The 25154-nt window shown below is 50.5% G+C and overlaps 1 protein-coding gene across 10 annotated transcripts in view; it reads right to left on the reverse strand.

Annotated features, from left to right (window-relative positions):
• Positions 1-926: 926 nt before the first annotated feature.
• DTNB (dystrobrevin beta) overlaps positions 927-25154 on the reverse strand; it is a 262585-nt gene continuing 238357 nt past the window's right edge. For 5 of the 10 annotated variants that reach the window (XM_045979060.1, XM_045979061.1, XM_045979065.1 and 2 more), the window contains 3 exons: positions 10363-10522; positions 9584-9673; positions 8785-9120 (listed from right to left, as the gene is read on the reverse strand). In XM_045979060.1, coding sequence (XP_045835016.1) covers positions 8951-9120; positions 9584-9673; positions 10363-10522 — 420 coding nt within the window. In that variant the 3' untranslated portion in view covers positions 8785-8950. Of the gene's footprint in view, positions 1067-2971; positions 3007-3503; positions 3588-6296; positions 6351-8784; positions 9121-9583; positions 9674-10362; positions 10523-25154 lie in introns of those variants that run through there. The other 5 variants (XM_045979063.1, XM_045979066.1, XM_045979067.1 and 2 more) reach the window with 5 other exon arrangements.

A 25154-nucleotide genomic window follows, 5' to 3' on the forward strand; every position in this document is an offset into this window, starting at 1 on the left:
TGGGTTCCCCGGACTGCCGGCTCACGAGGTTTCCATGTGACCCTCTCCGTGGGTGGCTGCGGGCTGAGCCCAGCGGCTCCGCACCGGCCTCCGCGCAGCGGGCAGGGGTCTGCCGACGCGTGTGTGCTGCCGAGGGGTGGGGGGCGGTGAGAGAGCCAGCTGTGGGGCCTCTCACTTCATTCCAGTCACTGCCCTTTATAAATATTTATAGCAGTTCTCCTACTAAAAATAACATCCTGGAGCCCAGGGAGCAGAAAAAAAAATAAATGAAAATCACCGGGAATTGGGATTGATTATCACGTGCGCCGGAGCAGAATGGAAGCCTGCGCAGGGGAGAGGCGGCGCGAGCGCGGCGCCCGGGGGTCAGCGCTCCCTCTGGCGGTCACGGGTCAGCGCGCCCCGCCCGGCCGGCCGCGGGCTGCCCGGCGGAGAACCGACCGGCTGCCGGGGGAGGAAGCGTCCGGGGCTCTGTGCTCCCCCTTCCCGCCGCCGCCGCCGCCGCCGCCGAGGCTGCAGAGCAGCGGCATCACCCGGAGCGGGCGGAAGCCTCACCAGTGTGAGAGAAAGGAAGGAGGCTATTTTTAGCGCTGTGGCCAGGGTGTGAATGTCTGTAAAACTGAGCAAGGCCTGAAGCTGTCTTTGCACGACACAGGGGAGAAAATCTGTTGGTTTTTAAAGGTCAAAGGTAGGAAGGAAACTTGGACCCCCACCCCGGGGAGCACCCCACGTGCCGGCAAGAACGCCATCAGGTCAGACACATAGGAGATTCGTGCTGTTTCTTTTCTCTTTTCCACCTCCCGGAAAGTTCCTGCTGCAGAGATGAGACCGGGGCCCGAGGGGAGTGATGAAGATGCTGGTTCATGCAGGGCTGTGCACGGGGGAGGCCCACCGGCAGCGGGCGGCCCCTCCCACTTCCCACCGGCTGGGGCTCCCCTCTCCCTGCCAGGCACTGACGTCTGGCAGCCTGCAAGCCTGGTCCAGGTGTGCAGCCGAAGGATGGACAGGGATGCGCCTCTGGGGGAGGGCCTTGCCTTCCTCATGTCAACGCCAGCTTGCCGCATGCCCCCTGTGCAGGACAGATGCGCTGTTACTCATGGGCAGCACGGAGGGCCTGCGAGCCGAAGCTAACATCTGCTGGGGACAAGACAATGTCCTGCGGTGTCCTGTTGGGATGCTTACCTTTCAGCTCAGGGGATTTCAAAGAGCTGATAACACTCATGCCCCCTTTTAGGGAAAGAGGCATTCTCTTTTCTGGGGGTACCTGGAGTTTTTGCAGCCATTACTGAGGTCACGGGGTCAGGAAATGTTTCCAGGAAGAAAGAATTGGGTTCACAGGGCAAGTTTTGGAAGGTGGTGCTTTCTGGGGAGGAAGGATCGTGCCTGAGGAAGGCACGGAGCTTGGAGAGGTGCCTGTGAACACTGGGTGGGAGGGAAGACAGCCTTAGCCTCAGGCAGGAGGAGGGCAGAACCTAAGGGTCTGGAAAACTGAGCCACCTGAGTTTTGACACTTTTCATCTGATTCCACCACCAGTGAGTTTCTCATAACTCCTGACAGGGTCAGAGGGACAGCACCGGGGGACGCCACTCTGCGTCTACTTCTGGCACCAAGCTCCCAGGCCGAGGGCCTGCGTTTCCTCATCTGTGTGGAGAGGGTGGGCCAGATGGCTTGGACTGCCTTTTGCTTATCCCCAGTTCCTCTGTGCCCTGGGGAGAGGGGCTCTGGCAGGCTCCTGAGGGGCAAGTCAGCTCCTGACTCTCCTTGGCTGGGGCAGCCCAGGCCTGCTGTTGGGAAGGGCCTTGCCTGACTGTGCAGTGAGATTAGGTAGAGCCCTGCCCAAGCCCCGGAGGCCCTGGGCTTTCCACCGCAGCAGGAGAATTTCTGCAGCTTGCGTGCTTCCCCTCCTAGCTCGCACAATCCCTGAGTCAGTGTGGGCTCAGAGACAGCAGGCCCCGCAGCGGGAGCAGAACAGAACCCCTCTAGGGCCTGGTGCCCATGGCAGGTAGTGGGTGCGGGGCAGCGATCAGGAAAAGGCTGGGAGGCTGCTCCAGGGTGGGACTCCTCGGAAGGGCCCGGGGAAAGTTCCTTTTTCGGGATTGTGGTGCTGCAGCCCTGGCTCTTTGGCCTGAAAGATCTGTAATGGGGAAGGCGGCCTGACTCCCACAGAAGAAGTACAGGACGGGAGAAAGGCAAGATCAACAAAAAGACATCTCATGGCCAAACCAAGGACATCCTTGAAAGACCTCTTCCCCTGAACAGATTTGGTTGTCCAATTATTTTCATCCCTTCTTTCTAGTGAGCAGGCCCCAAAGCCACAATATCTCAGAACTGGGGGGAAAAGAAGAGTTAAGGTCCTTAGATGGAAAGATGTGAAACATTAATTCCTAAAGCAACGAGCACTGTCCTCTGGGGAGGTCTGTGCTTGCATTAATCGTTTTAGGACGGAGGGTGCAGGTGGGCCAGCACTGGAGGGAGGGACTGGGGGGGGCGTTATGGATGGAGGGGGATCCTGCAGGATGGAAATTCAGTCTGCGGTCAGTTACGTGGCAGCTCACAGCTCTGGGTGTCGGAAGCCCAGGGTGCTGGCAGTGGTTTGGACCGGTGGAGAGAAATGACAGTGACCGTGGGCCATCAGGAGCAAGGTGGCAGAGGTCCCACGGCCTGTTTCAGCCAGCAGGTCTTGGTCCGCCAGCTACATTCAGCCCCGGGCACCACCAAGTCATGCCTGAGGCCCAGGCCAGGCCCAGTGGAGCGCAAGATGGGTTAGAGCCTGGGAAGGGGGCCAAGAGGGTCTGATGGAGCCAGGGGGAAAGGTGGCAGCTGGGCTCTTTAAAGGGAAACCTTAACTTGAATCTTCACCCTTTAGGGTGGCTCTGGCTTGGACGGTGTGACCAGGGCAAGGGAGGAGGGGGACGAAGACATAAGCTACAAAGGGAGAGGGACCATGAGGAGAGGAGAGAACATGGTACTCACCTGCGCTTCCTCTCTGGCTCAGCTCCTCTGCTAACCTGTACAGCACGGACACAAACAACACACAGAAGTCACGCCTGGGGTCCCCTCACCAGCCCACGTCTTCTCCCAGGGGACTGACCCCCTGGCCCACAGACCAAGGGCTTTTGGACTCGCCTCTCCCCTCGCTGCCCTGGATCCTGACTTTTCCGAAGCAGGTATGGCAAAGGCAGGGAGAGTCATGCTACCTACAACCAGCAGCTGCCGCGAATATAAAACAGCCGTAGGGGCTGTCTCTTGGGAGAAGGAGAACAATAGTACTAACGTGGACATGAAGCCACCCTACGTCTGGCGAGCAGTTACATCAGGGGGCACAGCCTGGTTCTGAAAGTGACGAAGGTGAGAAGGAATTAAATTTTGATATGGGCAGTATCTCCTGCCTGCAGGCATATCTGCTTGGGAATACTAAACCACTCCCGCTCACCCTGAAATCCTGAACACTGCCTGCACCCTCAAACGCCTGAGGAGTCACACAGGGCCACTGCCGTCAGCCTACCAGATAGGCACCAGCGCTCTCGGAGCACGCAAGCTGGATTTACAGCTCCCAACACCGTGGGTGGCAGGCTCTGGAGAGGCAATTCTGAAGGGCAGAGGAGCATAAGAGGAGGCTCTGGAGGGGCTGAGATGAATTTCAGGCTCTGCAGTAATATGTTAGTCTGTTTTATCTACGTAGTCTTGGATACAAGTACGCGGCACTCCAGGTGAGCAGTGAGGGACGGCAAAGTCAGAGGGGCACCCCAGGGAAGCAGAAGCATTCCCCAGGATGCAGCCAGACGGAGATCCAGGGGAGGGCGGAGAGGGGGCTGAGGTACGGGTGAGCGTGGTCAGGAAGTCCCACTCGGTCATGATTTCTTCGAAAGTGCCCATTTGGTTCTTATGGTTTTTGCACTGAGCAGACGACGTCTGCCTGACAGGGTGCTGAGCAGGTTGTGTTGTTGTGAGGTCAGCATGATTTCAACCCCAAAGCAGCAAACCACCGCTCTCTCTATGGCTGGTAGTTACTGTTCTCTGATGCCTTGGTGACACCAGTTGCCACCATATTGGTCTACAGTAAGAGCAAATGCCCAGACCACAGCTGACAATCAGAAGGTCCTATCATAAAAACATTTGGGTTATACCCCTACCCACATACCCACTACGGTACAGCTACAAAAACATATCCTGGGAACTGTACAATGCCGAGAGTCAAACACTTGTTTAAAACCCTACCCATGTCTCACCCCGACTCTAAACACTCCCTCCAGACAGCACCTAAAGCCACAGAAACAGAAACTCAGGGGCTCTCACAGGTCTCACAGGGACAGAGAGAAATGCTCATTTATGATCTGGAAGAGAGCTGGAGAGACACGGAGAGCAGGAGGGAAAGAAAGGAGAGATGCTGGCAGGGAACACGGGTGCAGACAGAGGCCCCTGAGACCAGGAGGCGTCAGGTGAGGGAAGCCATGCCCGTCCTCCATGTGCTGCAAGGGATGCAGGGAGGCTGAGAGGAAGCCATGGGAAAACTACGGGGAAAGAAGGGTGGAAGGGAAGAGAGGCCAAAGCAGCAGCTGTTACGTCTTCAGCCGAGAACATTCCACATGAACGCCGGGATCTGGCTGGGTTGTGCGTGTGTGCGCGTGTATGACGGGAGCACAAGTTGATGGAGTGCAAACTTATCCCCGTGCATCTCCTCCCCTCTTTGCCTCTTGCACGACAACCCTCCTGCCTTCTTCCTGGTCCACTCTCAGCCCTGAAAGTCAGTCCTCTCTCCCATGTCCTGTAGCCCTGCTAGATATCTCCAGCATGGCTGACCTCGACTTCTGATTTTGGTGGCCGTGCCAAATACGTCATTCTCCCCAGTTCCTCGCAGTTACCATCCACGGTCTCGCAGGCCTCGCTCTGACTCACTAGACAACTGTGGCGCCTGGACTATGTCTCTCCTCCCCTCCCAGGCTCTTCCTCCAGGCTCAGAGTCCCGGTGGGACTCGGCTCTCTTACCCACGCCAGCCCCCGCGGGCAGCGTGCTGCAGACTCTCATCCCCCTGCGTTCTCCTTTCCCGTCACAGCTGCTAGGCTTCAACTGCAGCAGCTCCCATTCAACTTCTTCCCACCCTTCCTTACGACTTTCCTCACCTGCCTAGTCTACCTGCCACCCCGAAGAAAGCACGGGCGCCGGCATCAGCCGCCTGGGCAGAATCCCGGCTCTGCCCGCTACTCCCGTGCAAGTTCTTGTACCACCCGGAGCCCTGTCTCGAATCTTTCCTCGTGGGCGATGAATTCAGACCGAAGGCGTGAGCTCAGAGCAGAGCATCCAGCCGGGGCGGGGCGGGGGGAGTGGGCTCACCTTCCCCAGCCCAGCCTCCTCCGGGCGGCTCCCGCTCTCTCCCGGACAAAGCACTCCAGCACATGGCCTGGCTTCTCTCCCTGTATTTGTTCATCTGCTGATACCCTGCTCTGTGCCAGGCATCGTTCTGGGCACTGGGGATACGTCCTGAACAAGAGAGGCCAAAATCTCCACCATGTGGAGCTTACATTTTGGAAGAGTCTGGAAGGAGATATTAATACCGGACAGATAGAACAGCTAGCTCTCAAACGTTCCGTGTTCAGCATAACACAGACACATGAAGATGAAGAGTGTGTGGTGGGGCGTCAGACTCAGTTCAAAGAGCCTATTTTCTCACTCGTAAAATCGGGACAGCATTATGTATCTCCGAGGGTTGTTAAGTATTAATTAGATAATACACGGACATCATTTAGCACAGCTCTTTGTACATAACAAGTTATTAAGCACGTTTTATGCACAATAAAACTAGGAAGGCATTACTCTCCTCTGCTGATACCTTTCTTTATTGCTTTTAATTCTTCCGTTGAGGTCACAAAACCATTTAGCTATTCCGCCCACAAGAAACCCTTCTCGTATTTGTAATCACACGCTCAGAGTTTGATGATTAACTTTTTCTGCCACTTCATTTTATCTCCTATTTATTTTGCATATCTCTGTCTTGCCTCCCGAACTATATTATAAACTCCTGGCGGCAAAGGGTCATGTCGTGTGCTTTCCTGGTATCTACTTCCTACGGCCCAGCCGTCTATCACAGTGTGAGGAAGTCAGGCTTTTGTGGATCGCCTGACACCACCACGTCCTTGATGGTCAGTTCAGAAAAGCAGGCCAAAGGCCCTATGGGGGCCTGGTAGCTTTGGGGAAACCGGCAGCAGGAAGAAAAGCAGAAACAAAAGGGGGGAGCGTTCCCTCAGGAGCGATGTAGCTCCGCCTCCCACTCCAGCTAGGGGGCCTGCGAGCTGCCTTTACCTCTGTCCTTCCCATCCTGCTTCTTCTCTTCTTCTTCCTCTGCACCTTCCTCTGCTGTGAAAACAAGTCCAAGGCGGCCAGTGACCCTTCGGCACAGCACACGCATAGGAGGAGGGTGAAGGGAATGACTTAGCAGGCTTGGGATGAAGCCCTAGCGCGAGGCTCGGGGTCACAGGCCTCCAGGGGTGCTGACACGCACCCGGCCTGCCCCGTGCGCGGCGCACATGCTGGCGCTCTTTACCCGCGAGCTCTGAGCCCCGGGGGCAGTGCAGGCTGAGAGGTCACCCGTCCTGCTGCGGGCTCTGTGGCTGGCTTCCCTGGTGACTGGGGTGGGGGGTCGCTGCCTTTTCTCGATGCCTGCTTTCCCGAAGGTGACCACACCTACCAGGGATACACCTAACATCTTGCACCCCGGTTCAAGAAAGCAACTGTCAGAGTACATGGTCAGGAACGACTAGATTAACACCAGCTTCTGTTAAGAGAAAACAACCCAAACCTAGAAGTCTCAGCTGACAACAAACTTAAAGTGGCTGAACAGCAAAGTGGCTGTTGGAAAGAGCTAATGCCCCCTCAGGTTGCTTTCCCAGGGCCCTTGCTCAGGGAGGCCACAGGTCACTGTGCGCTGCAGGGAGCTGGTCCCCCGTGGTAAGGAGAAGTGTGCTCAGCTCCGAGAACTCACTTTAAATTGGGGTCTTGATGCTCTTGGCCACATCCTAACGTGGGCAAGAAAATGGTGAAGTGAAAAGCGCGTCTCATTAAGAATGGCTGAAGGGAACAGTCACCTTTGAGAGGAGAAGGCTTGGGGACAGCCGTGTTTCCTGTCATCAGATACTGGAAAGCCTAAATTAACAGGAATGGGAGGGCCTAAACTTACTCTGCGTAGCTTCAGACGATGGGATGAGGACAAACTGCTTACAGAAAGGCAAAGTTTGGCTCCCTGATAAGGAAGAACTTCACGGTGATGAGAGCGAGTCATGAGTGAGCTCAATGGAAATATTCCGAGGACTTTTCTATTGGGCAGCTAGCTGATTAAATGACTTCTAGGATCTTTTCCAACCCTAAGATTCTATTACTTGTGAAAATAGTTTTAAAAAGATGAGGAGGAGAAGCTTTGGCTATAAATAGTACGTGCACATGCTACGGAAAGTATTTAAAGACAATCTGAGTATCTCACCTCATCCTAACACAACCCCCAACAGTGAGAGTAAACATGCGTGGGTGCTGGGTGGGCCCCTTCCATTCACCCAGGAACTGGCAGCCTCACACGCAAGGGGCACCTGGCTCTGCAGTTTGTGCGGGTGCAGTGTCCCGTGCAGACTTAGTCCACACCTGCCTGGACTTCAGGGCTCGAGAGAGCAGAGCGTCAGTGAAAGGGGCCCTCGTGGGGCTGCGAACCTGACCTCCGGTCCTGTGTGGGCAGAAGGGCACTGTGGCAGCGAGAGCGCTGCTGTGTGTCCTCCGCACCTGAGTTCTAGGACTGGCCTTTGCCCCTTCAAGATGCACAAATTCAAGCAATGAGTTTTCTGATAATCACTCACTGCCTTTCCAAAGGGGACTTGACAACGTGATTTCTAAGGTACTTTCCGAAGACATCACAGAACTTGGTAAAACCATCCTTTCCTGCCACGAGAGACTGCCTCTAACCTTTTACATTTTGTGAAGATATTTAGTCTCTGGGTGCTGTGTGTTTGATGGTGTCCAGTTATCTCTCCTCCTAGAGTGATGAGCTCATGAGCTACTGATCTTGCCCAAACCCTAGTAAGTGTTTGGAAGGCACAGTGTGATTAATTTCCATGGCCTGAAATTCCTTCTAAAATTGGGATTTCTGGCACCTGTGGGAAACTATATTACGGAAGGGACTTTCTAATCACCTGTGAAGTCATCTCGAAGGCAGTCACCTCTTCTACTTATGTGTGTTTGTGGAGAGGGCAGTGCTCTGACAAGGACTGAGAAATGGAAGAGGCGCCTGGGTGGCTCGGTCATAGAGCATCAACCTTCGGCTCAGGTCATGATCCCAGACTCCTGGGATGGAGCCCCGTATCGGGCTCCCTGCTTGGCAGGAAGTCTGCTTCTCCCTCTCCCCCTGCTTGTGTTCCCTCTCTCCTGTCCCTCTCTCTGCCAAATAAATAAATTAAAAAAAAAAAAAAAAAAAAGGATTGAAAAACGGTACCAGAACAGAGGCAGCATCCCCTTCACACTCCCTGCAAGGGAGAATCAGCATCTTAACTGCCTTGGGAAAACCAACCCACGCCATGCACTTACTCTCTTCTAAGTGGAAATCAGCAGGTTTGAGGGGGAACCACCGGCCAGCCATAGGTATATGCTTTCTCCTTCAAAGGTCTGAGGACATACCCGAGGCTTCCCTGCCCTCAGAGCGGGGACTGATGATTTCAGTGGCTGTGTTTGAACAGCCCATGGAAAACCTGCTTTACATTTTTATTTAATAGCCTTGTTAAGCGACTCCAAGGTACTTAAAGGCACTATATTAGCTGAAAAGAAACAGAGGGCCATGGGTATACTCAGGGAGGGAACCTGTCTGTCTAATAGGGAACATGGGAATCTGACCACTGTAAACAAATTAGTAAACATCTGCAGTTACAAAGCTAAGGGAGTCATGGGGATTCTTGACAATATGACGACAGGGGAACTGCCTTTTATGATTTCTCTTTCCTGGGTTTTACATAAAGGGGAAAATACGGCGAGGGTCTCCGGGCAGTCACTGAAAGAGCTAAGCGCGGGAGAGACCGAGGAAGGAGCCGCACTGACCACCGAACAGAGGGCGAAGAGCGACAGACGCAGGTGACAGCTTCAGTGAGACCAGAGCCTAGTCACCGACAGGAGAGAAGAGGGTTTCGAGACCAAGTCAAATAGGAGAGAGCAGAAAGGCAGCTCCAGAACGTCCAGAAGCTTTAATGGCCGATTCAGTCGGTCACCCAGGAAAGCTTCCGCATGAGGCTTCGAGCAGCGCTGCGGAAAGAGCGGCGGTGGCCGGCGCGCGGGGTGGGGGGCGCGGGTCGGGGCGCAGTGGGGGCGGGGGCTGGGCCGCGCTCGTGCTACAGGGCGGGGCCTGCAGAGAAACAGAACGTGAGCGTGTGCGTGGCCGCGAGCCGAGCCGGGCAGGCGCGGTCCGCGGGAGGCCGTCCGGGCGCTCCTGGAAGGCGGAAAGACGCAGCGGTGAGCGCAAGCGGAGCGGCTGCGGGCGAACATTCGAGTACGCGGGGTGCAAGTGAGGAGGGCGCGGGGACGCGAGGGGGCGCGGGAGGCCGGGCGGGAGCTCTGGGCTTCACCTGAGTGGAGCTCCTTCACCAGGGACGACATGGTGTTGGTGATGGAGTCCGCGGCCACCAGCAGGTCATTGCGGAGGTTTCTCCTCGTACCTGAGGGCAGTCAGAGCAGACGGCGGGGCCGCGTGAGGCCCCCAAGGCCTCGTCCTCCTCCCTCTTCTCTCCCTGAAGAGCGGGACCCTGTGGGCTGCGCGCTTCCCGGCCGCAGCCCGGAGACTTGGATTCCGGAGCCGACAGCGCTGGGGGCGTGGGCTGGGGGGGCCCGAGGCAGGACTGGACTCTGCGGGGCTCCACGAGCCTGTTCCGTCTCCGCCCAGAGGACACTTGCTCAGCCGCCGCGGCCTCCCCGCCTCCGTGACACGGTGGCCGCCGGCTGGTCACACGGGTGGCAGCACGGTCCTGTGGGCAGTCCCACTCTTCCTCCTTTTACTCGCTCTCCAGATTTCCAGGCAAAGCACGACTTCGGGAACTGTTCCATCCGATTCCTCCAGAGCAGGCGGCAAAGCCCAAAGGACAAGTCACGTCCCAAAACCCGGGGGGAGAAAAGGGCACGGAAGCCGCGGAGGCCTGGTCTTCACGAACACAGAGCCTGCAGCCCCCCGCCGGCACAGCAGCCCGTCTGAAGACAAGGGACCAGCACCTGACTTTACACCGTCTGTCAAAGTCTGATCACTGCAAGCTACCCACGCAAAAGAAAAGAACCTGAAGCAATCTCGGTGGGGGTCTTGTCGGTGCTGCCAGACCCCTCTAGCTCTGCACCGTATCCTGCCCCCAAAGCTCACCTTGGGCGAAGGCCTCCTGCAGGTCTCCCCCGACTCCGCTCAGTGGGTCCTGCGGGCAGTGCGTGGGGGTGGAGCCGGCAGACATGGAGCGCACAGGCATGGGCATCGGGCGGCCGCCTCCGTGCGTGGGCGACGTGTGCGGTGACCCTGTGGCCTGAGCCTGGGAGAATCAGAGAGATGCAACATGTTATCTCGGGCAGCTTCCCTCTTTGAGGAAGGGGAAAGGCCTTTTTCTCAGGCAGTCTAAGCCCAGCGACACCGCTGCGGTTTAGTGGGGCAGTGCCCTGCAGGATCACCTTTGAAAGGACGGAGTCAGGCTGCCTCCAGGACTGCGGAGAGGAAGAAAAGGAAAAAAAGAAAGGAAGGTGGGGAGGGAGAAGGAGAGAGAATACCATCGGACTGGACTAAAAGTGGGAGGGAAAGTAGAGGCTAGCACGGGGGTGGGAGGGGTGTCTTGCGGGTACACTGAGCACAGCAGCGGGTCCAGGATCTGAGTGGGGTTGGGCCACGCAGTTGAGAAATGATGCACAAACATTTTCCTTTTCTTTCTTTCTTTTTTTTTTTTTTTTTGCAAACACATTTATGTTCATTATCTCATTTGACCCTCAACAACTTGTGAATAGAAAGGGCGTACATTTTGGTACCCATTTTATGGAAGAAAAACACGATGAAAAGAGTAAGAGCTGTGTGTCAGGCAACACAGCTCATGGGATGTGGGAATAACCCCATCTCCTCCACAGGCAATGACACACTCTGCACCCCTGCAGCCCCCAGGCCGCCGCAACCATGCTCTCAAGCATGTGTCAGGAGCTGGGCCACAGGCTGCGTCCCAGGAGCCGGGTCACTGCACTTACAAACGCACAGTGAGGCCTTTCAGGGCACTCCATGAGGACTAGGTGAGAAGGGACACATGTTTAGTGGAAACTGAACTTTCCTTGTGAAGGCTCTGTCACAGTTCTGGAGAAAGCTTGGAATCATGGGATAACACTGAAAGATTCTAGTTAAAGGGAGCTCTCTTGAGATTTGGGTCCTGCTGCCGTTCAGAGCAAGGGAAACTGGGTGTGGTATACAGCGGGTTTTCTGTGGAAACGAAACTGGGAAAACATAAGCCAAAGTGTGCAAATGAGTTAAAGAGATTTATCTTTTGGGGTTCTAGCTCAGAAACTCCTCACACAACAGTATCTGCCCCAAGTGTGCTGACAGCTTATCTGCACAAAGCCTTACCTCAATGCTTCAGCCAGTGTGGGCGCTGCACTCACCAGAAATGATTTGTTCTCCATGACTCTTGACTTTGATTTGCAGGAGTGCATGTATGTATATTTTGAGAAATTTAAAATATATAGGAAGATAAAAAGTCTAACATAAAAAAGCACCCCCATTGATAATTGCTCATATTTTGTCAAGGTCAACCTAAAAATATTGCAGATAAGTGTGAAGACCCCTTTGACCAACAATACTGTCCAGTCCCAGTCCCTCCTCTCACCCCTTCAGAGGCAATGATTATCAAATATTTTGGGGTGAAAAATTTTTTAACTATGTATACATATATAACTACAAATAATATATGATATTTATGCTTTTAAATTTGACACGAATGGTATCATACCATGCATATCATTTTGTAATTTGTTTTTATCACTTAACATAATTTCCATACAAATGACAGGAACTTTGACCCTGACCTCACATTATATACCAAAACTAACTCAAAAGGGATCATACCAAATATAAGAACTAACCCATAAAAACTCTTAGAAGAAAAGATTAGGTGATAGCTTTTTAGATATGACACATAAAGCACAAGCTACAAAAGAAAATAATAAACTGGATTTCATCAAAATTGAAAATGTTTTCAAAGGACACCTTAGGAAGGTGAAAAGACAAAGAATGGGAGCATATTTTTGCAAATCATCTATCAGATGAGGGGCTTGTATCTAGAATACAGAAAGAACTCTTAACATTCAATAATAAAAGGATAAGTAACCTAATAAAAATGGACAAAGGGCCTGAACAGATGTTTCTCCAAAGAAGACATACAAATGTCCAATAAGCACATGAAAAAAATGCTTGACATCATGAACCAGTAGGGAGATGCAAATCAAAACCACAATGAAACACCACTTCACACCCAGTCGGATGGCTACAATAAAAAGACAGATAATAACAAGTGTTGACAAGGATGCGGAACAACTGAAATGCTTGCATGCTGCTAGTAGGAACAGAAAATGGTGCACTCCTGTTGCTTTAGGAAGCAGTCCAGCAGTTCCTCACCAAGATTAAACATGGAGTGCTGTCTGACCCAGCAATTCCACTCCTATGTGTACATACCCAAGAGAAATGAAAACATAGGTCTACACAAAAATTTGTACACAAGTGTTCATATCAGCATTACATATAACAGTTGAAAAGTGGAAACAATCCACGGGCCCATCAATGGAAGAATGATTTAAATAAAAATGCTCGTACAGTTCACCCTTGAATAACATGGATTTGAACTGCACAGTCCACTTAAATGTGGATTTTATAAAGAAATACAGCCCATCCCTGTATATGTATTTTCTTTATGATTTCCTTCAACATTTTCTTTTCTCTGGCTCACTTTATTGTAAGAATACATACAATACATATAACACAAAATATGTGTTAACTGAGTATTTTATGGGTAAGGCTTCTGGTCAAGAGTAGGCTATTAGTAATTAGGTTTAGGGGGAGTCAAGAGTTACAGACAGATTTCTGACTGTGCAGGAGGTCAGTACCCCTCACATCCCCACCACTGTCCAAGGGTCAGCCAAATAGGATTTGGCACATAAAGGAATGAAGTACGGATGCATGCTACAAACTGAACAAAACCTGGAGAGATTATACTAAGTGAAATAAGCCAGTTACAAAAGACCGAATATTGTTTGTTTACATTTATATGAAATGTCTACAATAGGAAAATCCATAGAGACAGAAAGTAGAGTAGTGGTTGCCTAGGGATAGGGGCCTGGGAGAAATGAGGAGGGAGTGCTAATGGGTATGGGATTCTTTCAGAGGGTGATGAAATGTTCTAAAGTTGACTGTGGTGATTGTTGCACAATTCTGTGATATAGTAAAAACAACTGTATTTTAGGCTTTAAAATGGTGAATTATATATAGTATGTGAATTATATCTCAATAAAACTATTATTAAAAAGATACCACTAAGAAAAATTAAAAGATAAGTTATAGACTGGAAAAACATATTTATAAATTAAATCTGATAAAATTGTGGGTCTTTGTAATGACTTTTTTTTAATTTGACACCAAAAGCAAAGGCAAGAAAACCAAAAATAAACTAGTGGACTACATCAAAAGTAAAAAGCTTCTGTATAGCGAGGAAACCATCAACAAAATGAAAAGCAACCTGCCAAATGGGACAAAATAGCACCTATGATAAGCAGTTAACATCCAAAATATATAATGAATTCATACAACCCAACAGCAAAAACAAACAACAAAAAAACCCAATCTAATTTAAAAATGATGGAGAAGGGGTGCTTGGGTGGCTCGGTAGGTTAAGCATGTGCCTTCAGCTCAGATCATGATCCCAGGGTCCTGGGATCCAGCCCCACATTGGGCTCCCTGTTCAGTGAGGAGCCTGCTTCTCTCTCTCCCACTCCCCCTGCTTGTGCTCAATCTCTCTGTCAAATAAAGAAATAAAATCTTTAAAAAAAAAATAGAGGAACCCGGCATTTCCCCAAAGATACACAAATGGCCAACATGTGTATAAAAAGGTGCTCACAAGTCATGAATTATCAGGGAAACGTAAATCAAAACCACAATGAGATACCACTTCACAGCTGTGAGGATGTTATCAAAATGATAAGAGATACACACTGGTGAAGATATGCAGAAAAGGAAACCCTGTGTACTACTGGTGGGAAGGTAACCTGGGGCACTCACTACAGAAAACAGTATAGAAGTTCTTCAAAAGATTAAAAGAAAATGAAAACAGGATCTAGAAGGAATATCTGCATTCCCACGTTCACTGCAGCATTATTCACAGTAGCTAAGATATGGAAACAATCTAAGGGTCCATCCCAGATAAATGGCCAAACAAGAAGTGACATATGTACAATGGAATATTATCCAACCATGAGAAAGAATGTCCTGTTGTTTGCGACAATATGGATGGACCTTGAGGGCATTACGCTAAGTGAAATAAGCCAGACAGAGAAAGACAAATATTGCATGGTTTCACTTATACGTGGAAGCTTAAAAGAGTCAGACTCATAGAAACAGAGAGTAGAAAAGTAGTTGGGGCCAAGGGTTGGGGGAAATAGGGAAAGGTTGGAGAAAGGGTACAACTTACAGCTGTAAGAGAAATAAGGTCGGAGGATGTAATGTAAAGCATGGCGACTATAGTTGGTAACACTACCGTCTAGCTGAAATCGGCTAAGAAGGTAAAACTTCAATGTTCTCATGCACATAAAAGATAAATATGTGAGGTGCTAGATATATTAATTACCTAAATAGAATCCTTTCACCACATGTGTGTGTATCAAGTCACCTCGATATCCCTTTAAATATCTTACAAGTTCATAGGTCAAGAAAGCAGAAATGGAAAAAAAAGAGAGAATAAACAAACAAAAACCAAACTTGTGCCCAGAACATATAAAGAACTCTTAGAGCTGAATAAGAGGATAACCCAACTCTGAAACAGGCACAGATTTGACTAGATGGTTCACTGAAGATGACGTAAGAATGGGCCAATAATCACATGACAAAGGCTCAAATGAGGAGCCAATAGGGAAATGAAAATTGAAATGATGATGAGATATCACTTATCTACTGAAATAGCGACAACCAAAAAGGCTCGCAGACGTGGGAAAACCGAAACTCTTATACATTGCTGATGGGCCTCTAAAATGCCACAGCCACTCTGGAGAACAGTTTGGCAGCTTCTTAAAATGGTAACATAAACCTACCATATAACCCAGCAACCTCACTCCTGGGAATGGGCCCAAGAAAAATGAAAACGTATGCCCACCCAAACCTGTCCACAATGCTCATGAGCTACAGCCTAATAGGCCAAAAGTGGAAATAAACAAAAGTTGACTGACTGCTGAATCGATGGATGGAATGTGGTTGATCCATAAAATGGAAGACTGTGACGTCTCTTTGTGCTATTCTTGCTACTGTTTAACTTTTAAAACAATTTCCCACTGGTAATTAAACATGTTCTATCTTGTGAAATACTTTTTGTCAGTGCTTATGGAATATGTATTATTCATTATTTTTTCAGGGTATATATTTTTCTTCCTGGCATCTCAGGAATCCAATTTTGTTTAGAGAACATTATCACATATTAATCATTGTATTTTGGGGAACCAAAATACACCTCCACATTTTCCCCTGTAATTGCCATCATGCCTTGATTTCTGGCCATTTTGGGGAAGAAGGAGCAAATAATGAAGTATAACATGCACTCTGGTTTGGAAAGTGCTTTTGAACAGCCAGATCTGGCAGTTCCAGCCCCAATCCAAACAAGATAATGAAGCTGGGAGAGAGAATCTGCAGAAAAGCAAGAACATCCATGCAGTGGCCTGGCTTTGTAGGAAAGTCCTATGAGCCAGCAGTTCAGGAGATCCAGATGTGGTAGACACTGGCAAAGCAAGGGTCTTTCTTGGGCTTCCAAGAGCTAAGAGGCACAGAATCAAGTTCATTGCCTGGGTTGCTTGGAGAGCATCAAGGAAGGACCCATGGACCCCAGCAGCTGATGGTTTTCCAGCTGCAAAGGCAACAAGCCTAAAGTTGTCTCTCAGTCATGGAGGAGTGAGAGCCTCGCTGAGATCATGTGTGCCTTGGCTTCTTGGGGAGCCTATGAACTCAGCTGCCTCAGTTGCAGGGTGAGGAGTGCTGCGTGTGAGAACCAGGGTTGGCCACAAGCAAAGGACATGGCTGTTTCAGCACAGATCAAGTTGGAGCCACGGAGACTCCTCCCCTGATGCCACGGCACCAGCACTAGTCCCCCAGGGCATAACACCCATCTCAGGAGCAGGAGGAGGGATAAGAATCTGGGATGAGGGGCGCCTGGGTGGCTCAGTGGGTTAAAGCCTCTGCCTTCGGCTCAGGTCATGATCCCAGGGTCCTGGGATCGAGCCCCGCATCAGGTTCTCTGCTCAGCAGGGAGCCTGCTTCCTCCTCTCTCTCTCTGCCTGCCTCTCTGCCTACTTGAAATCTCTGTCTGTCAAATAAATAAATAAAATATTAAAAAAAAAAAAAGAATCTGGGATGAGTGGCTTCAGAGTTGGCCTGGAAATGCCCAGACTCTGTCCAGCTCAGACAGTGAGCATTCAAGAGGGAAACGAAGTCCTGTTAAAGATTTCTTTTGGCTTACCTGAGCATGCAGACTGTGAAATTCACACTCATTTCACTGTGTGACAGTCGTCTATCGTCCCCACAGAGGGCCGACCCAACATCAAGCATATGGCAACTATTCAATAAAACTCACTCAGTGAGATCTGGGCCAGGCACCGCTCCCAGAAGCATGAATGTTAGAGTCGTAAGACCCAAGATGAATGACTAGGTTGTTTTTTAAGAACATGAAACCGAACCTCTGCAAATATTTTGATAGGAAAATGATGACGGGCGATGAGGCCGAAGGGATGCCCGGGGTGGCCAGCCACATGTGGCTGAAGCTCTAGGATCAGGAAATGAGACTACTGCCCATCATCGGCTTCAAAATAATCAGGCCCTCTTCCTGGGATCGGCGCCCAGGATGTGCCTTCTAAGGAAGCTGAAGAACAGACTCCAGAAGCTGTCTCCATTCCGAGCAGGAGAAAGAGAAAGGTGAAGGCCCCTGGGAAGGCACAATTTCCCCCTACAGATGTCAAGCACCAGCCCTTGGCTTCAAGGCCACATTGGATTACAACAATGCTGGGATGGACCCGTCCAGAGCCCTCTGTGAATTCTGGCTCCAGCAGAGAAACACCGGTGCGGCACCCTGGTGAGCCAGGAAGTCACAGCTGGCCTGAGGCAGGCACAAATCACGGCCAATCGATGTGCACACAGGTCAGTCAGACCCGAGGCCTCGGCTTCAGGAAGGCCTGGAGACTAGGGTTTGTCTTGGAGAGGGTATATGTTGGCACAGTGATGTCCGTGACTGCCGCTGGCTGGTTTAGACAGAAAGTGAAAGGACGGGCGACAGTTGCTTCAATCTATAAAAGGGCTTGCACTCTCCCTTCCCTGAAGGCCTCTCTGCCAGAAGCTCTGTGCCCCAGCACAGATGAGCTCCTGCTGCGGCCCCCAGGCCTTTGCTTCATTGTCCTGTCCTCTGGGGTCAGATTAGGTCTTCCTGCGATGTTCCCCAGAACTCTGAACAGCATTAACCTCACCTCTCAAATTTTATCTTCTTTACCATTGTGCTTAGCACATGTAAATGCTTAATAAACGTTTGTTAAATGACAATGAGATGGATCACATTTCTGACCCTTTTTCTTCAGTAATGGAAAGTGGGAACGTAGCCAGAGCAGGCAACAGTCTCCAGGGAGCACTAAATCTATCAGTCATCGATGAAGCTTTGTGTGAGAGACTTAACTAGATGAGTAAATGTGGCGGGCAGACCTCTGAGACGGCCTCCAGTGACCTTGCTCCCCCTGTCACACTCCTGGGGAGTCCCCTCTCCTTGAATACCGGCTTGGGCACTGACTGCTGCTAGGGGTCAGGTGAATGGGATGTCGCTTCTGTGATTAGCTTTTAGAAGACTGTGACTTATATCTTGCCCACCTACTCTCCTCCCTCCTGCTTGTTCAGTCTAACGAAGTCAGCTGCTACCTTGTGAGCTGCCCTGGGGAGAGGCCCATGTGACAGGGAACGGAGGCAGCCTCCCGCCACCAGCTGGCACGGAGGCCCTCAGTCCAGCAGCCCACAGAGAATCCTGCCAACAACCCTGTGAGTTGTTGAGCCTTGAGATGCCTGTAGCTTTATTAGAGACCCTGACCCTTAGCTTATCCTCACCTGGACTCTAGGCCCAGAGAAGCTGTGAGGTAATAAATATTTGTCCTACAAAGTTGCTAGGTTTTGGGGTAAGTTGTACAACAGGTGACTCATATGCCCAAGCTGATTTTCTTCTTCATACATGGGGCAGTCCCACCTGAGGGACATTTGATCGAGAAAGAATGGGAAGGAAGGTTTCGGAATATGGGAGACCAAGCCCAGAGGCCCTCGTGAAAGGCCAGACACCCAGGAAGGAGGACTATGGATGAGAACAGAGGCAAGGATATATATTAAAAAAACATTTTACCTGATTGGAGAATGTGCCTACGTCCCCGAGCAAAAGAGCGTGTCCTGATGTTGGACAGTAATCACAGCTTTGCCAATAATCTCTAGCCCTGGAGACGATTCCTCACGGCAAAGTCAATGACCCGGAAGAGGAGGAAGGGCTGCGGGCTCAGAGATGGAAGCCTAGCTCTCTCCATTGCTTTGAGTGGACACAGAAAGAGGTGAAGTGGTTTCGCAAGCAGGGCATGGCCTAGACGTCGGGAGACCTGGGATTTCCTTTGGACTGTACAGCACATGCATTTTAATTTTTCTGGGGCGCATTCTTCTCATTTATAAACCGAGTGGCATCAAGTAGATGATCTCTGAAGTATTTTTCAGATTTAACGTTCTATGATTCCATAACTTTTGCCAAGTTACCTCATCTCAGAAATGTCAAGTCATTATGGCTTTGCTTTGGTCACGATCACACTGCCGTCTCAGGGTCACAGATGGCATGTTCTCGAGCCAACCTACTCTTCTCACGTGTGGAGTCAGTACCAGAGATGCTGCCCTAGGCTCATGCGAACGAAGCCTGCCAGGGGGTGCAGGGAGCCCGTGACCGTGAGGACGACGAGACCCGCTCAAAACAGACAGTTTCAGTAGGGCTGTCCTAGTTACACGGCCACAGGCCGGAGTGCAGAGAGCGCATAGAGGTCGAACAGCGCTCTGGGCATGCTGACATGGCCACCGATGATCCAGGTGAGGGTCCAGGCCAGACAGATACACCCCAAATCAAGCTGGAGCACTACATTGAAATTTCACCTTGTCTCAAAAGCAGATTGGGTTTTACATTCAGGCAGACAGGACCCCGCCGTGAAGAATGCCAAGCACTCCACTCACCCGAAAACCCAATCTAGAATAAATGGCACAGGGGGAGGCTGGGCGCAGCATCACGACTGGAACCTGGAGGTTATGGGGAACCTGAGAATCATGCAGGAATCAGTAAAGGCAGAGGAACTAGTCATGGGGTTCCAGGGGATGGGGATAAGCTGTCTAATGCAGGTATGAATACAGTCTCATGCCACCCGTTGGAGCTGCCAGGAGAGGGGCAATTAGCCTGGGGAACCTAGGGAAGGTCTGCAAAACACTACTTGGTGTTTGAACGCTTCCTGACGCAAGGACCGTGGGATCTTGTTGTAACATAACCTATAACAAAGACTAGAACGCAGCACGGGCCAGTCACCAATAACTCAACACAATAAATGCCCTGTAACTCAGGTTCTCAATACTGAGATCCCTTGTAGTTGGAAACAATTCTGCTGGAAATACAGAGCTAGAGAAATGTAACAATCTGACACGCTCTCTGATCTGCTGGCTTTTCAATTCTAAACTGGCAAAGGCTCTGAGAACCTGAGAAAACTAGGTATCACATCCTAAGAAAGGGACTCAAATTATGCTTATAATTTCAGAACGTTCATGACCCCAAGAAAATAGCCTCTTTTGTTAGTCCAACACTCATTTTATATTTGAAGAGACTGAGGCCTAGAGTTTTAGGGTTCCAAATAAATGAACAGAAAGGCTAAGACTGGTACCTGGGTCTTCTAATTGCCTCAAACTGCACGGAGAATCGAAGGCAGAGCATAGTGTTGCTGAGGCCAGAAGGAACATGGATTAGTGGGAGACCTCTCAGAACTAAAGCTAACCACGATCTTCAACAGGATAATTAATTTCCAATAAAGGTGAGAAATGTGAGAAGGGAGAGTACAGTGATTATGACTTAGTCTCTTGTCTATGACACAAATCTCATACTGGAGCCAAAGCAGGTACAGAGAATGCCAAGGAGGTGACGTGAGGACACTGTGAGCAGAGACAGGAGCTCGCAGGCTGTGGCAGAGAGAGCCGGCTGCAGAGGGAGAAAGCCACTGTCTTCAGCAGGAGAACGATGTGCACGTGGCTCAGCTGTGCTTGGACATCCCGAGCACGGTGCTCAGCACACAGTAGGGGCTCCGTAAATACTATCTCCTTCCCTTCTTCATGGAAGAGGTGTGAATTTTTTCCTATCTCCCTCGTATACATTATAGTCGGGTAATCAAGCCCCGAGTGGCTTGTGGCAAAAAGCCCGATTTGGAGTTGTTGCCCTCTCTCTGGAACACTGACAACTGTATCCTCTGCGCGTGTGCGCACACACACACACACACACACACAGCTCGACCTGAAACTCTCACGGTAACAGAAGGAGACACTTTAGTCTCCATCTCTCTCTCTCTCTCTGACTCATGGATACCTGCCAGGTAGCAGATGGCCTTTGTGGACAATTACCTTCATTTGGCTGCAGTGTATTTAAATTAAACAAACTGGCCTCTTTGCTGCCGATTTTCAGAGGCCCTCTAAGATAAACAACAACAAAACACGCCAAACAAAACAAAACAAAAACCCAACAATCCTGAGGCAAAGGAGACGTAAGTCTGAAATTTAGGGGAGGTGGCCCTGATGACGGAGAGAAATGGGATGAATGAAGAATGGACTTTGCATGGGTTTTTTTCCTTCAAGAAAAGGTAAACCAGAGCCCACATGCTATTCGGAACCGGTGTTGGTGGTGGCTCCGCTGGAAAATCTGGCTGCCTCATCCAGCGTGGAAGTGAGAGGAGAAAGCGGGCCCGCGCTGCCTGTCCTGCCGCAGACCTGGAAATAATCGCCTCCCGGGCACCAGGGATGGAAGTGAGCAGACAGGACAGGGTGAGGTGCAGGAGACCAGAAAGACATCCGCCCAGCCGTGCCTCCCTTCGGGGTGAGACAGAAACAGCTCCGGAACACGCCGGGAGACCTCATCTTAGCAAAGGCTGCCTGTAAGCTGATAGGTTGTCAAGGTTCTGCATCTCAATACCACAGAGAAGAGCTGTCTAGTTTTATGATCTCTTTTCTTCCCACCGTTATGCCACGGACAGACACAGGTGTGTATGGAAGGACAGGAAGGCACCACCAAAATGTCTGCCACGAAGTCCCTCTGTCCTACATCACTCTGGGAAACTCCGGGCTTACAGAGAGCCTGTCCCTAGCTCTGGTGGCCGTGGGGTCAGCTGCTGCAGACAGGGAGGAGCGACTGGAGCACAGTTGGAAGCTTCTGGATTGGCAATGGGCAAAAGAAGGTTATTTCTTGATCTTCATGATTCTGTCCCTAGTCAAGTTAAACTAAATTATGCAGAAGACGAAGCTTTCCTTGAGGCTTGGCAGGGGGGTGAGGGGCAAGAGTCTAGCTATCTTTCTTAGTAGAAGGAAGAATGCATACTAAGTTGCAGAGACAAAGAACAACCTACTAAAACTCACCATAAACCTCAAGATCAAAAGAAGTTGAAATTCAAACCTTCAGATAGGGAAGCTCATAAATTCTAAGACCAGATTAGCCTCTTTCTGTTTGTTTCTCCTTGTTTGTCCAGCTCTACTTGAAAATGGTATTCCATTAGCTCTCATTGCAGGCTTTTCAAGTCAGTTCTTGGTGAAATGATGAGGGACCCCATTGAGGGGAAAATCCCTATAAAATGAAGACCAAACACTCAGATCGCATGATTAGAAACAAAAAGAGAATAGACTGCCAGGAGAGAAGGGTCCTTATTCAGACAGCTAAATCAGTGATCAGGCAGGTACCCAGAACCTATCCGTGATATTTTAAAATTCAATGAGTCAAATGTAAATGTTACTTACAGGAATGCAAAACTTGTGTGGGGAGGTCTGGCAACCTACTCACACCACCATCCTTTGCTGGGTCCGTGCCGTACATAGCACAGTGGTTAGAGCCCGGGATCTGCAGTTATAGGTAGACCTAGTTTGGACGCCAGCTTTGCCGTTTACTAGCAGTGTGATCTCGGGTAACTTACTTAACCTCTCCACATCTCATATTCTCTGTATGCAACACGGATAATATCTTTACAGGCTGGTGTGGATAAACATGAAATGCTTCACACACCGGCTCCGTAGAACCCTACCTGCCATTGTGCTATTTGGAAGGTGCTGGGGGGTTCCAAAGGGGCAGAGTCTCCGCTCCCATCAGGCTCGCAGTCCCCCGGGGTGGTGAGGCGTGTATGCAGTTAGCATACAAAGGAAGGTGGGATCTGTGCCTCAGTGGAGGCCCAAAGGACAAGCACAGAAGCGAGAGAGCGTAACTCTGACCTTCTGCAACGGGGTAAGGTTTCACAGAAGAGGTGCCATCTGAGAGTATCTTGAGGGGTATAATTTGGATCGGCGGAAAAGTCTCGGGAAGGGCAATCCAGGTGAGGAAAGGGCATGAATACAGGGGGATGGTCTGGGAGAAGAGGCTGCGGGGCGGGGGGGGGGGGGGAGAGAGGGGGTGGCTCGCATGTAGGGAGCACAAAGACATATGGTAGGAAAGAGGAGTGTGGGCCACCATCATCCAGGGCCTTAACAAATGGTTGCCTAGTTTATTTACTAGGCCGGAGATGGGCAAACCGCGGCCCACGGCCAAATCCGGCTCACCACCACCTCTTTTTTACAGTCCACGAGCTAAGAATGGTTTTCACATTTTGAAACAGTTACATTTTAAGTGGTTATATAAGTACCTACATAATATCTCTGATTTGGTTTACTCAGTGGGTTAAGCCTCTGCCTTCGGCTCAGGTCATGATCTCAGGGTCCTGGGATAAAGCCCCGAGTCAAGTCGGGCTCTCTGCACAGCGGGGAGCCTGCTTCCCGCCCCGCCCCCCCAGCCTGCCTCTCTGCCTACTTGTGATCTGTCGAATAAATAAAAATCTTAAAAAAAAAAAAATGCTTGTTGAACCCTGCTGGGGGCAGCGACACAGGGAGCTAGGGAGCTAATAAGGAAGGTTCCTGAGCAGACCACAGCATGGCCATTGCCGTGTGTGTCTAGGAACCTGGTTCTGGGACAACGTGAAGGCGGGGCTGAGCAGCCAGAGACAGGACACAAGGAGCCCCATGCAGAGGCTCTCCCAACAGATCAGGGGCCAGAGGATGGAGACTGGAATGAAGGAAGGCGGTAGGAACTGGAAAGAGAGACACAAGCAGGCTTTTGGGAGTAAAAAAGCAAGCGTGCAGAGGAGCAGAAGCCTGGAGAAGGTGCGTGGACACAGAGCACTGGCAGGAAATATGGACAGAGGAGTGATTTTCTGGGAACAAGCCTGGAAATCCTCCACCATCCGGTCAGTATCTAAGCCTCAGACTCAGGGATTCTGAGAATGCCTCAGGGCTCAGGCTAGTGTCACAGAGAGAGGCTCTCTGGGCTTAGGGCAGTGCTTCTCAACTAGCGTTAATTTCATCGGCTAGGACCTGCCTGGTGGGGGGACAGGAGCTACCGGTGGAATTAAGGAGTAGGTGGAGGTCAAGGGTGTTGCTAAACACCCTGCAATGTATAGGTCAGCCCCTCCCCCACCACCTCCTCCCCCGGCCCCCAGCAGTTATCTGGCCCACAATTCCTCTGAGGACGAGAACCTGGCTAAGGGTGAAACTGTCTTCTTTTCCCAGGTGGCGGGCTGCTTGGAAGGAAGCATAGGTCACCCACAGCCTCAGGTTAGCTTGGGACCTTCAAGGGGCCCAAGAATAAACTCTCACGTGTTCTGCACATTTGGAAGATGTCCCGGGGTGGGGGCAGCTACAGGCCTCAGAGTCTCCCAGGTTCTCTCTTGGTTTCCCGAGGTCTGAGCTGGTTAAATACAGGAGTTGAAATTTGAAATGTGAAAGCAATGAATACATAGCGAGTGTTATGTGTATCTAAATTAGTAAGAACACATAATAACAAAAGTACTGTAGGGTTTATAAGAAAATAGAAAGATAGACAGAGAGCTAACAGTATTGAGAGGGTTATAGTTCGCCGGCTCAAAGCAGGAGGGAGCTGGCACAGATCCTTGTTACTATTATTTTTTTTTTAAGATTTTATTTATTTGACAGAGATCACAAGTAGGCAGAGAGGCAGGCGAGAGAGAGAGAGAGAGAGAGAGAGAGAGAGAGGAGGAAGCAGACTCCCTGCCGAGCAGAGAGCCTGATGCGAGGCTCGATCCCAGGACCCTGGGATCATGACCTGAGCCGAACAAAGGCGGAGGCTTTAACCCACTGAGCCACCCAGGCACCCCATAGATCCTTGTTAAAGGTACCATGTTAGCAGCAGTTAACTGTCTCTCTGCACTGCCTCTAATTTTATAAAACATGCTTCTACTTTCTTTTCTTATTTTCTTCTCTTTCTCTCTCTCTTCCTCCTTCCAGCTCCCTCCCTTCTCTCTTCCTCCTTCTCCCCACCCTACCACCTTTCTTTTAAAGCTTCCGGTCATCTAACCTACTGTGCCAAATGCCTGTGATTCCACTTGCCAGTGGTTGGCAGCAAACGGAGGAGAGCGCAGAAGTCTACTGTACCCTTTATATCACACTTCTTTTGGCTGGAACTAAGCAGATGTTCATCTCAGTTAAGGACTCTAGGCCAGAAAGCTTCCTACCTTGGCATTATGGAGAACATGGACCATCAGACACAGCCTGAGATCAGCCTGTAAGACCCCAGAGACAGGTACAGCATCGGGATTTGATGAAATGCCTACAGAGTCTCTCAAAGTGAA

This window comes from Meles meles, chromosome 15, assembly GCF_922984935.1.
Source record: "Meles meles chromosome 15, mMelMel3.1 paternal haplotype, whole genome shotgun sequence".
Taxonomy (NCBI): Eukaryota; Metazoa; Chordata; class Mammalia; order Carnivora; family Mustelidae; genus Meles; species Meles meles.